General features: G+C 36.9%; 1 protein-coding gene across 3 annotated transcripts in view; it reads right to left on the bottom strand.

Moving 5' to 3' along the window:
• Window positions 1-2,034: 2,034 nt before the first annotated feature.
• The window catches only part of UGGT1 (UDP-glucose glycoprotein glucosyltransferase 1), a 100,915-nt gene continuing 90,960 nt past the window's right edge, over window positions 2,035-11,989 (bottom strand). For all 3 annotated transcript variants that reach the window (XM_072613481.1, XM_072613479.1, XM_072613480.1), the window contains 7 exons: window positions 10,847-10,931; window positions 8,837-9,019; window positions 7,258-7,418; window positions 6,526-6,640; window positions 4,654-4,770; window positions 3,909-4,077; window positions 2,035-2,861 (listed from right to left, as the gene is read on the bottom strand). In XM_072613481.1, coding sequence (XP_072469582.1) covers window positions 2,836-2,861; window positions 3,909-4,077; window positions 4,654-4,770; window positions 6,526-6,640; window positions 7,258-7,418; window positions 8,837-9,019; window positions 10,847-10,931 — 856 coding nt within the window. In that variant the 3' untranslated portion in view covers window positions 2,035-2,835. The remainder of the gene's footprint in view (window positions 2,862-3,908; window positions 4,078-4,653; window positions 4,771-6,525; window positions 6,641-7,257; window positions 7,419-8,836; window positions 9,020-10,846; window positions 10,932-11,989) is intronic.

Below are 11,989 nucleotides of genomic sequence, written 5' to 3'. Positions count from 1 at the left end.
TAAGATCTCAGTCAAATAAATACCACTGTTCATAGAACATAAGATAGTTATAAGCTAAATCATTTCTCTCCAGAACTATTCTGGAAAGAAAATTTTCCACATGTGGTATAACAATAGAAAAAAAAATAAATCAATTCCACACAAATGTTGGCTTTTCCTTTTTTCAAAAGCAGCTGCTGAACATTTCTATCACTAGTCCAAAAAAACCCACAAACCAGTATTTCCCTAACTTGAATGAGATTCAGTGTAATCAATCTCAATTTCTAAAGTGATCTATTTCCTAACCATTCTGCCATATCTTCCCCCTCCCTTTTTTTGGTGGCAAAGTCAAAGATGACTTTACCCTATTGTTCAAGTAACAGTAACATTTTCTGAGGTGTTGAGTATTAATCAAATATTTAAGCCGTGCTAAACAGCAAAAGAATGATTGGTTGGGAAGAACAAAACCTTTTCCAAGGCACCTTCTTGAATGTTAGGTAAACTATTCAACCATCTTTTTCTAACAAGGTGAATTATATACAGAGGTGATTAAGATGCATTTGCTTTAAATGAAAGTTTGTACTTCAGTCTCCTTTATGGGAAGCAATTATGTCAAAAGAAAACTTGGCTGGAAGACACTAGAATGAAACCTGGCACTCTTAAATAATCTTCAAGTGTAGATCCTCTCAAAAAAGTCATTACCATATAGAAGTTTTAAAAAATTAGTAACATGTTTACTTAATTATTTCCTACTGCCATACCAATTTTTTGAGGAGAATATATATATTTTTGGACATGATTTCCCCCCCAAGAGAGTAGGCTAAATAAAACTTAATGGAAGTACAGACAATTCTGCTTATTCAGAGCAAGAGTGATTAATCATTACCGGTCATAATCCTTCAAGTAAGTCTTCAGAAGCTCCAGGGGAAAGGGGTCATGTTGCAGCAACTTCTTGTGGCAGGTCTTGAGGACCTGGGTGTTACTTAATTAGGGTTCAAGTCATCAAATTCTCTCCTGCTCCTATACATTTTTAGGGGTAAAAGGAGGGAAGGATGCAAACAAGACAAACCAACTCACCCCAAAATGTTATTTTGAAAAGTGAATGGTAACTGCTAAATTCATTTTGATGGTGCAGATCCTTAATCCAGCTTTTCTTTCTGCACAAGGTAGGTAATGAGCTATTTTAGCAATTCTCCAAATTTCTATAAAACATGACTTTAATTTTTAGAAAGATTTCAAATAAAGCTGTGGCTGAAAATCAGCATCAGATTAGAGATGGCAGGTTTTCCATTTTAGAAAATAAAATTTAAAAACCTTTCTTAAGCAGGTGAAATATGTGCTTTTAATGGCAGGTCTGATAGCTCCTACCTCTCTTGGAATAAGCAATATGCACAACAGTGTCATGTTTGCATACAGCCCAGTGAGCTTCACCAGGAAACTTAAATACTGCCTTGCTTGGTACCCCACAGTTTATTCTGCCATGTCACACACGTGGCCCATTTGTCCCCAGGTCAATGGGTGGTCTTGAGATAGAGAAAAACACCAGGGTGATTCAGGGCTCTATAAAAATTAAGACATAGAAGGCATTAGCTTGACTGACCATGTTTAAGATTCTTTCATCTGATAATGTAGCCATGTGGATTCAAAGTCTTTGTCTTCTCAAGTATCATTTGCAGAGCATTAAAACAAAACAATAAACAAAAAGGAACACAAGGTAACATGCAAAGGGATGACAACAAGAATAACGAAGCTCTTGGGTAACAGACAACGAAATTTTGAAATGAACCTTTGACAAAAATATGGGCATCATCACTTAGTCTATTTAAATAAAATCCTACTGAGAAGTAGGGTGGATGAGCTGCCCAGAAGGCCTTCAGAATTCCCTCTTAATCCTATTATTGTAATAACCTGGTATATGATCATGGTGATTTCATGTACCTTGGTTTTGTTAAACATATCAGCTATAAGATTTGATTTTTTCCTCTGTCCCTGAAAACAAAACCAAAAACTATAAAAATGAAATTTATGAAACAATGGACCAAAAGGTTTACAGGGTTGGGGGATGGGACAACAACATTTTTATTTTTAAAAAGACACTGTGGTACTACCAGGTTAAAAGAGAGGGTGACCAACTTGCAAGTATATGCCACCCCAACCCCGAACCACCCCCAAAACGCTGGGTAGCCTCCCACTGAATTTAGCCTTTGTATGAAGCCAGTCCTGAGGAAACAGATGATCTGTGAATTCGGTCTCCATGACACAATATATGTGCTATTCAGAAACAGGGAACAAATCTCTGCAAACCTCAAACCACACAGATCATGTGAATACCACTCTTTCTTACAAGATAAAATCTGTTCAGGGCACAGTTCTACTCTACAGTACAGCTTGTAGAGCTTAGCTCCAGCAACAAACAAAAACTGAGGTAAGAACTCGTGCACTTTAGATGTCTTGCTCCCCATGACTAGGTATCGTGGGTGTTCTCTTGACTGAGGTGATGTGGATCCCAAAGAACATGTGTTCTGCTCATCTGCCGCTGTATTCTTCTAGTATTACTGGAAGGTAATTCTTCTAGGTTTCTGGCAGAAATCCCCAGAAGATTCATTCTCCAAAACTCTAGAATCTACAATCAGGTATTCTGCATCAGTACAAATCCAGTGAAATCTTAATTCCAATGATCTGGAGCCAAATAATTCATTTGGATACAGCAACCCAAAATTCCAGGATTTAAAAGACTTGGAAACATCCTCTTATCCAATTTATCAGCAGTTGTGTCGACATACCAGAAAAAAAACCTAGTATTTAATATAAAAATTGTCTTTCAAACAGTATTCACTTCATTTCTTCCTTTAGGGATCATAATTCTACATGTTCTGGAAGCCCTGTGGAAAAGGAGAAAAATTAAAATGAAGCAGGAAGTCTAAAGTCATCATTACATAGATCTGGCAGGCTCTTCAAATAGCATAATAAATTCTGATATATTAGGAAATTCCTCCAATAAAAGCTACAGCCCGTAATTTCTTATTTTTGCTTGTTATTTAAATCTTTAAAAGTAGGGTCCCAATTCTTGAGCTCAACTAATCAACAATTTTAAATTTTGCATTTATACATGTTGATAAAACTTCCTTAAATGGCCAATGAGCACAAAGTTACAAAAGCCACAGTCACAGTAAGACAAAATGCAAAGGCTATGTTTTGGCTGTGTATGGTATTTACTCCTTGGATTACACTCCATCACCTCTATGGTCCCAAGACCATCATCCCAGAGACAGCCTCAGCCTCACTATGCCTCTCCTGCTCTGACAGGACAACTGGAGGGTAGGGAAAAAGACTCCTCCCAAAGGCTCCCTTCCAAGAGGGCCATCAGCCCAACTATTTCTAATCAACTGCTCTCCCTGGATTCAACCCCATCACCATTATGGCCCCCTCCAGGTAGGCAGCTTCCTTCATTAGACAGTAAACACCTTGAGGGCAGGACCTTTCTTTTTCTTATTGGTATCCCCAGAATTTAGCACAGTGCCTGGTACACAGTAGAGGCTTAATAAATGTTTGCTAAATTGAATTACATATATGAATACACACATTTTTTTTTAAAGAACACTGCTTAGGGCAATTTTATACTGATTTGCAGAATTCTACTTAAATCCATTCATTACAATCTTTGGGAAAACAAAGAGGTAAAGCAGGTGCTCTTAGAGAAAATTTTAGATTAGGTAAATGCATCATTAAGTCAATCAAAAATAGCAACAAAAATTATAATATCACCATGTATTTATATAGCTCTTTATTCACATATAATTACTGCAGATGAATAGGTAAATTTTCATTATCTCTAACCACTGTAACACAATGTTCTAAATACTTAAAAGGAGCCCAAACATGAATCACCTTTAAAAGATTCTTGTCTAAAAGTAAGAGTATAAGATTACCTTCTATGCTTGGTTCTTTTGTCTCATTCTCTGGATGCCTGATTCCCATTTCCTTTTCTTTCTGGAAACGACCCTGTAACTGTTTGATTTCGAGATCATAGTCTTGCCACTCTGGGACAATCCGGACGGCCGCCTGCAGCTTTGGCTCTTTGGTCATTGGATTGTTACACTGGGAATGATGGACATTGGTATTAAAAAGAAGGAAACATAACATCTAGCTGAAAGGTTCAAAATATATGTCACAATCTAAAAAGTAGCTCTGTTTGGTCTTGAAGTTACCAAATATAAAACTTAAAATTGTGGAAGTAACAGGGTTAAGATAGACTACACAAAAAGAATGAGGCTATGGAATGGAGAAAGATAAAATTAACATAGGCCGAGATAATATGATGAAGGGGTCTGGTATCCAAGATAAAAGTCTTTTTTTCTGGGAAGAATGAAGAGCCACCTGGTTCAAATACTAAATCAGGGTACTTTTAGTTAGCACAGTTAGAGCAGTTTTCTCCCTTCTTCAGTAATCAATCAATTACAATAAATTATACTGGGTAACCATGATTCCTATCATCTCTAAACTGCAGGAAGAATAGTTATAATTGTAGTAAGACAGGCCTCTCCATACTGATCTGTATTAATACAAGTTATGAAACTATGGGAAAAAAACTGATCAAAAATAAACAAATTTTGTATTAAAACTATTTAGCTTTAGACAACATGAAATTAAAATGCAGTCATAACATCAGCTTACCAAATCAATTGTTTTTGCTTTTTTCTTGGAGGCATCATCACACCATGTTTCACACCAAAGCCATTCTTGCGGTAGTGATTTAATTGGCACCTGGTGTATCATGTTATTGGGTAAATCCTGTTTGGCGAACAAAATAAAATTTAAACAATTGCATCTAAACGATTAATGGAGGAAAAACTTAAAAACTTCTGGACCAGAAAACAGCAATAATGTTACTTGTAATTAACGTTTTAAATGATCACCCAATTGGAGATTCTTAAGCCTGGGGATGAAGGCTCTTAAGAGATCATCTAGTCTAACTCCCTCATTGATGATGAAATTTAGGATCAAGGTAAGTGAATTGTTCAAGGCCACAGAACCAGTGGCTGAGCTGGCTTACAGCCCAGATTAAGTGTGCTCAGTCAAATGCGTCTTCCATTATACCACAATTGAAGGTAAACTTCTTCATTTAGTAATCCCACCTTTAGATAGGGCTCAACTTAAGTCATCAAAAGACACAATACTATTTCAAAAAAATAAGCCCCACCAACCCTAGGGATAGAAATTCCATAAAATATCTATTAACACTAAACAAGCAGAAACCTAAAATTTAACACACACAAACCACGGAGTATCTTCTTGGCAGAACTTTCCTTTTGATTTAATGTGTCCACTTATAAGATATGTAGAGGTTTTTCTGGTACCTATAATTTTGTTCCTTATCCAAAAGTAGGAATTCATGGTTTTTTGTTGTCTTTTTAAAAAGAGACTTACACGGGTTTGTCTAGTTTTCTTGCTACCAGAAAAGACTGTACCCCATACCCATAAAGACACATATTCTACTGCCATCTCCTTCCGTAAAAATAGTAGTAGTAGTAGTAGTAGTAATCGTAGAAGTAGAAGTAATAAAAAATATAGCACTTTAAGATTTACAAAGTTTTCCTAACAACCCTGGAAGGAAAATAATACAAGTACCCTTATTCCAGCCTCACAAACTAGGAAATTAAGGTTGAGAAAAAAAACTGTAGGCCCAAGGCCATATAGTTATTAAGTATATAGGAGTCAGTCTTAAAAGCTAAGTCCCTCCAGAATCCCAGTCCCTCCAGAATTCCAGTCCACTATCTTTACATCATACCATGTTGCCTTTTAGAGCTATTTTAAGAATCTACCTCAGTAAACTGTTTTATTCTCAGGAATTACTTTACAGAGAGAAGTGAATGGAAGCTACTGTTCATGTACCATGTATCTACTAAACAATGACATGAGGTCTGGGACACTGACTAAAACACATTCAAAGCATAGCCTGACAATGAGCCACCTAAAGCTAGTCAACTGAAATTAGATTCCATTGTAAAGTACAAAATAGGAAAATTAAGGAGACACCTAAAGGAATCTGATATTAAATAAAAAATCCTATATTTTTATGACATAGGTAAAAAGTGACATGGTATCACATGCAAAGTCATTTAAACTGGTGATGGACCATATTTATACAGCTTTGCAGTAGATCATATTCCAAGAAAATAAATAATTTTGGGGGGGTAAACTAAACAAGCAGATGATCAGAAAGCCAACCTTCTCTCTACCCTCAATCCCCAACTTCAAATGACTCATTCTTGCCATATTGGAGGAGGAACACCAAGGAAAAACTGTTAGAGATAGCCTGTGATTAAAGCAACACTGTTTTCAGTCTCCTCTGTTCTCTCCTACTCTCATTCTGTTCCTTAAACTAAGACAACTCAGGAAGTTTTCAGAAAGATGTAACATGCCTCAACAAAAACCGGGGTAAAGTCTGGAGGGAGGAAAAGGGATACTTTAGCCTTGACCCAACATTCTAAGACCAAGCACATAGTTATGACAGAATATATTAAACCATAAAAAGAGATTATTTACCTGATCAAGATTTGAAAGGCTGTTGGGATCCTGACTCAGACCTTGGTATTGTCCCCGGAGTCTGTCTCCAGCAGCTATCTTCCTAAACTTCTTCAGATCCACAACATAGAGGGCACTAAGTACAGAAGACCCAGCTGTTAAAAGTCATGGAATATGTCAAAAGCACCAATTCAACCACATTCAAGAAATAAATGGCTTAGTGGCCAAACATTTGGACTTTGCTTCTGGAGAACAAAGATAGTCACAGGGGAGCTAAAGGTCACAAGTATTTATTATTTCAAAGGGGAATTTATTATTTCCAGAAGAAAAAAATAAAAATAATTCCCAAAGCAAAAAATTGTCACTATTGTCATCACTGTTGCTTATCATCATCATTGTCAAAAGACAACCAAACATCTTCAGACCAAAGATTTCTAGCAAGTATCAGCAATTCTGGTAATAACTATTGTAGTGAACCGAAACATAGCTGCTAGTCAAAGGTCCAAAGCATCGTGCTGATCGTCACAGTTGTGATGACATTGCCAATTCAGAATCAGAACAGAAAGCAATACAGTAATTCCTCTGATCTCAGGACAAAATGGAAGGATATTGGTTTCATTTTCCTACAGCAATATTTCTCTTCCTTCACATCTCTCCCCACCCCGCAAAAAAAATTCTTAGTCACCCTTTTGTGAGTATAGCAGCAGTTGCAATGGTGATTGAAAAAAATATGCAGAGTCACTTTCTCAGTACCTGATATGGTATTTCCGTCCAGATAAATGACTGGCCCAGTAGCCTGACTTCCAGAACCTGTACCCATTCATTTCTTTGCGGCTGTCACAAAATGGAGTATAACCATAAGGGGCACCATCCAAATTGAAATCTCTTAATTCCTTCAGATCTGTTCGAACAATCTTAAAAAAAAGAAAGCCAAAAGTCACATCTAAAAACACCTATAAAGCCGGTACAGATATCTAACAAATAAGTATCTTTGTGAAGCACAATCAATATTTGCAGGAGCCACAAACAGTTAAAAACTACTCCATGGTGGAGGCAGTGAACCTCAGAGGTTCCAAAGCGTTATAATAAGAGACCCCACCAATTCTAAATGAGGAAAAAGGAAGTCTGAGTTACTAAAACATCAGTATTATAGAATAACTGAAAATGAGTGGAAATTTTGCAATTTTCAAGCCTGTAAAATATCTCTGATAAAAATTAAAAGTGCCTCATGTTAACATGTAAGTTGTTTTGAAGTCTTTTCATGTATATATGCCAAGAGTTCTTAATATGGGGTCCATGAAATTGTTTTCAATCTTTTCATAACTGTATTTCAATATAATTTGTTTCCTTTGTGATTGTATCTATGTTATTTTATGTCTTTAAAAACATTCTGGAGGGGGTCCATGATATAAAAAACTTTTAAGAATGCCTAGAACATGCTGTGTCCTTAAGTACTATAATTTCTAGAGGGTAAGGACTCCACACCTTTTATTTCAAGACCTACAGTGGGTTTTCAATTACATACTGACCAAGTTTCCCTCATTTCTTTTTACATACCTCTGGCCTCTCCTCCTTAATCACTATCTATCCAACTCAAACAGAAAAAACTACATTAGCAAAGGAGGAGAGGAAGCAGAGAGAAGGAAGCCATGTAGAGGGTGAATGGGAAAGAAAAGCTCCATCATCTTTAGTGACAGGTTAAAGTGAGACTGATGGAAGTATTCAGAGGATACAGCAAATTAAAAAAAAATTTATGTACTGGGCTGCACCAGTAAGGGATTTAATATGACTCCAAAAGATGATAATACATGTATTTCATTCACAATTTTAAAAATAATTTGACTGAAAAAAAGTATGTTAATCACACATTAAACATTTTAGAGAACTCAAAAATCACTTACTATTCAAAATTCAGTTTTCCTTAATATGATAAGTTCTTTCATTTTTAGTTTCATTATTTTACTAGCAAATACTCAAATTTGCCAAAAGCCCCTCCTCCTTATGTTGTATGAGAAAGGCAGAGGGGTGGGGTGGGGTGGTTAATGGAGAGGTTGGTAAATAATAGTGCATTTGCTGTCCTGGTCTAAATTCTCTTTGGTGTGGACTCTTTTAATTGCGATCCAGAAAAATCCTCATTCTCTATAGATTATCTGCATCATTTATCAGTGCTCAGCAACCCAGCTGGGTAAGGTTAGGTTTTCATTATCCACACAAAACCTCTCCTTTACTAGAGTAGATAATCAGACTAGGGTAGATGATCAGAAGATGGTGGCAAACACCCTAAAACTCTTATTTCTTTCAATTTACCAAAGCTGGGGCCTCAATAGCTTACCTGATCAGCATCCACAAACAGGAATTTGTCAACAACTAGTGGGAAAAGTACATCCAGAAAGAGAATCTTGTAGCCCCAAATGATGCGCTGTTTTTCTGTCTGCTGATGAAGCCACCGAGGCCATTTATATTGAACAAGCTCATACTGAAAATTGTATTCCTTTGCCATGTATGGGATAAATTCCTTTTATAAGTAAAGGAAACATATTAAGTCATTTATTAGAATCCAGAATGTATGACTATTACATGGGTGAAACACATTTAACCAACAGAACTGTCTTCAAAATACTCCCCACCTTAATCCCCTACAGTTGTTTCAGGCAAACCAATTTTGGTCATAATTTGAAATTATGGAAATATCTAACAATTCTGAAGCCTTTTACATTAATTCCTTTAATACTTTAAGGCTGTACCTTTACTTTTCCAGTATGGGTATTTCCTCAATTAACACAGATTATAAGTCTTTTATAGTAGGCCATCTTAGTCTCTGCAACTAAAAAATTCATCACCTTGTGTTGGGACTGGAAGCTCAATTCCGTGTGGACAGTCTCGGGCAGGTAAAAGTGGGACTTCTAAATCTTAGAGTCTTACGAGGCCCTCCATGAACAGCGGGGGTTCGAGAAGGTCAGACCGAGCTAGCTCGGCTAGCTCGGGTATTTCCGCCTCTCCCCCGGAGATACCTGATGGGTGGAGTCTCCCTGCCCTTGAGGTCGTCCCGGATTGGAGCACACCTAGTTACCTAACAGCACGGTATTGAGATGCAAACTGTGTGGCTGAAGATTAAGTAGGATTGAGGAAGCCTAAAAGCTCTCTTAGCACGTGTGGAGCCAAAGAGAAAAGTAGGGCTCCGCTTCTTTTCTTTCCTCTCTCCCCTCCCCCTCTCTCCCCGCTTGTACTTCTACTTCCAATCCCTTAAGCTTAGCCTCCTTAGGAAATTTCCTCCTAAGGAAGACCCCCCTGCACTTGTAACTGAAACCCTGTAATAAAGCTCAACCCCTGTTTGACTCTGGAACGTCCTTTCTCTCATACGTGCATCCGGCGTGGCCAGCCGAAGACCTCGGGAGGTGAGGTAAGGAAGACTCGGGTAGCCCAATACAGGCCTCTAGGCTTGGCAACCTTGAGGTTAATCTGGGTGGCAAGTCAGTTCTCAGAGGGTAGACATAGTCTATTACAAGGCTTTATATTTAAAGCTTTGCCAGCTTAGTAAATTAATGCAAATTAAATTTAAATTATTTATTTTTTAGAAGAGTTATATGGTTGACTGAAATATGAACTTAAAGAAGGCATTCCACACTGGGAGATATTCCTATCTTATCCCCCAGGAAAATTGTGACTTGAATGGTTTTGATAAACATTAAGGTTTATCCTAGATCCAAGTCTGACCATGAGAGAATTACATGGCATTCCACATAATTTTTGATGTGGCAGTAAGTGGCCATGAAGGTTAGAATTGGTAAATTGTAAACAATTTAACATTCACTGGCACAACTACAGAGGTCAGATAAGTAATATGATTTCCACCTCCTGACATAAGAGTTTGTTTTGCTTATCTGTTACCAAGAAGGGACCAATAATAAGGATTTTAATGTTGGGGGGAGGAATGCAGGTTAGAGAACTGTGAGGGAAGAGGACTTCCTAAAAATGATGTACAGAACAGAACAGATGGAGGTTCAGAGCAAGATACAAAGAGGATATCTTAGAAACAGACAAGGAATTTATCATGTATGTTAAAAATGAAAATAAGCTAAACATAATGGAAACTGGTAGTTTCATATGCATTCTTTTTCTGTTTTTTGTATATGGAAATGCTCTTTTGGTGGAATTCCAGTAGAATGACAGAAAGTCAAAATTAAAGATAAACAAATAAACATATTTACTGGCCAAAATACCCTCTCCCCAAAAAAATCATGTTGAAAGTAAGTAAAGACTGAAGAAAGTAGGTAAAACAGCCCTTGGAGGTTTAGGGGTATCCCTGTTACAATAATATTTAGCTTTTCACTGATAAACAAACCTTGAATGTAGGTGACAAGTAATTCTTCAAGAACCAGAATTTCACACGCGTCTTAGTATTTTTCAGAACTGAGAGCATCATTATACTGTCAAACAAAAGCAAAAAAAACCAACAAAAAACACTTTATGCTGCTTTTGACATCAATACTATCAACTACCATTATCTAAAATAGACCATTAGATTTTGTACGAGGCGGTTATTTGACAGCTCAGTTAAGCAAAAGAAGACTGTTTAATCCAGAAAGCCTCCTAATCCCCCTATTAAATAATATCAGACTGAAAATGACTCTTATACTACACTAAACCAAACAGAAACTACCACCCAATCAAGTGAATAACCATTTTTCTACTAAAAAGAAAACCTCTGCAATTCTACTTGAATTATGGTATACTTTAAAAATACTTGTTTTATTCAAGTGGGAGGAAGAGATGTATAGCACAATACAAACATCAATCTCAGTGCCAAATTAGCAATTATCACAGCAACCACCCTCCACCAGATAAAAGGACAAAGCCACAGCAGCTTTTGGGGATAACTCAAACAATGGGCAACCACAACATAACTCTCCAAAAGTTTGCATGGAAAGAAGATTGGAAGGGAGCCAAATCTCCCACTCATTTGCATCAATGAAGAGCTTTCCCACATGGCTTTATAGCATTTCAACCTCCAATCAAATCTTGTGAGATGTTTAAAGAAAGTCAGCTCACAAACTTCAACAAGGAGATTTTTTTTTTAACTATTCAATTCAATTCCCTTCTTTGGCTTCAGTTTCTTCTTCTGTAAATTGATCTATAACATCCCTTTCAACTCTAAACAATTCTGATTCCTTTCTATGAAATTTAGCTTTTCTGAATGGTTACAAGGTAATGAGTATCATTGGACAGTATTCTTGTCAGCATAAACTGGGGAAGAAAAAAAAAAACCAAACCTTGATTGAGGTGAATGGACTGAGTTCAGGTCCAATTTTTGACAGTCACAATCTGTGTGACCTGGAGCAAGTCAACTTCTTTTCTCTAAACTTCTTTATTCATTCATAAGATGAGGATAAGAATACTTACATCATTCATCTCATGGTAGGAGGAACTTGCTCTTTGGTAAGCGCTGTATAAATTATGAGTAACCCATGAGCCATAGCATCTTTAA

This window comes from Notamacropus eugenii, chromosome 5 (assembly GCF_028372415.1).
Source record: "Notamacropus eugenii isolate mMacEug1 chromosome 5, mMacEug1.pri_v2, whole genome shotgun sequence".
NCBI lineage: Eukaryota > Metazoa > Chordata > Mammalia > Diprotodontia > Macropodidae > Notamacropus > Notamacropus eugenii.
This window is presented reverse-complemented; position numbering and strand designations above follow the sequence as displayed.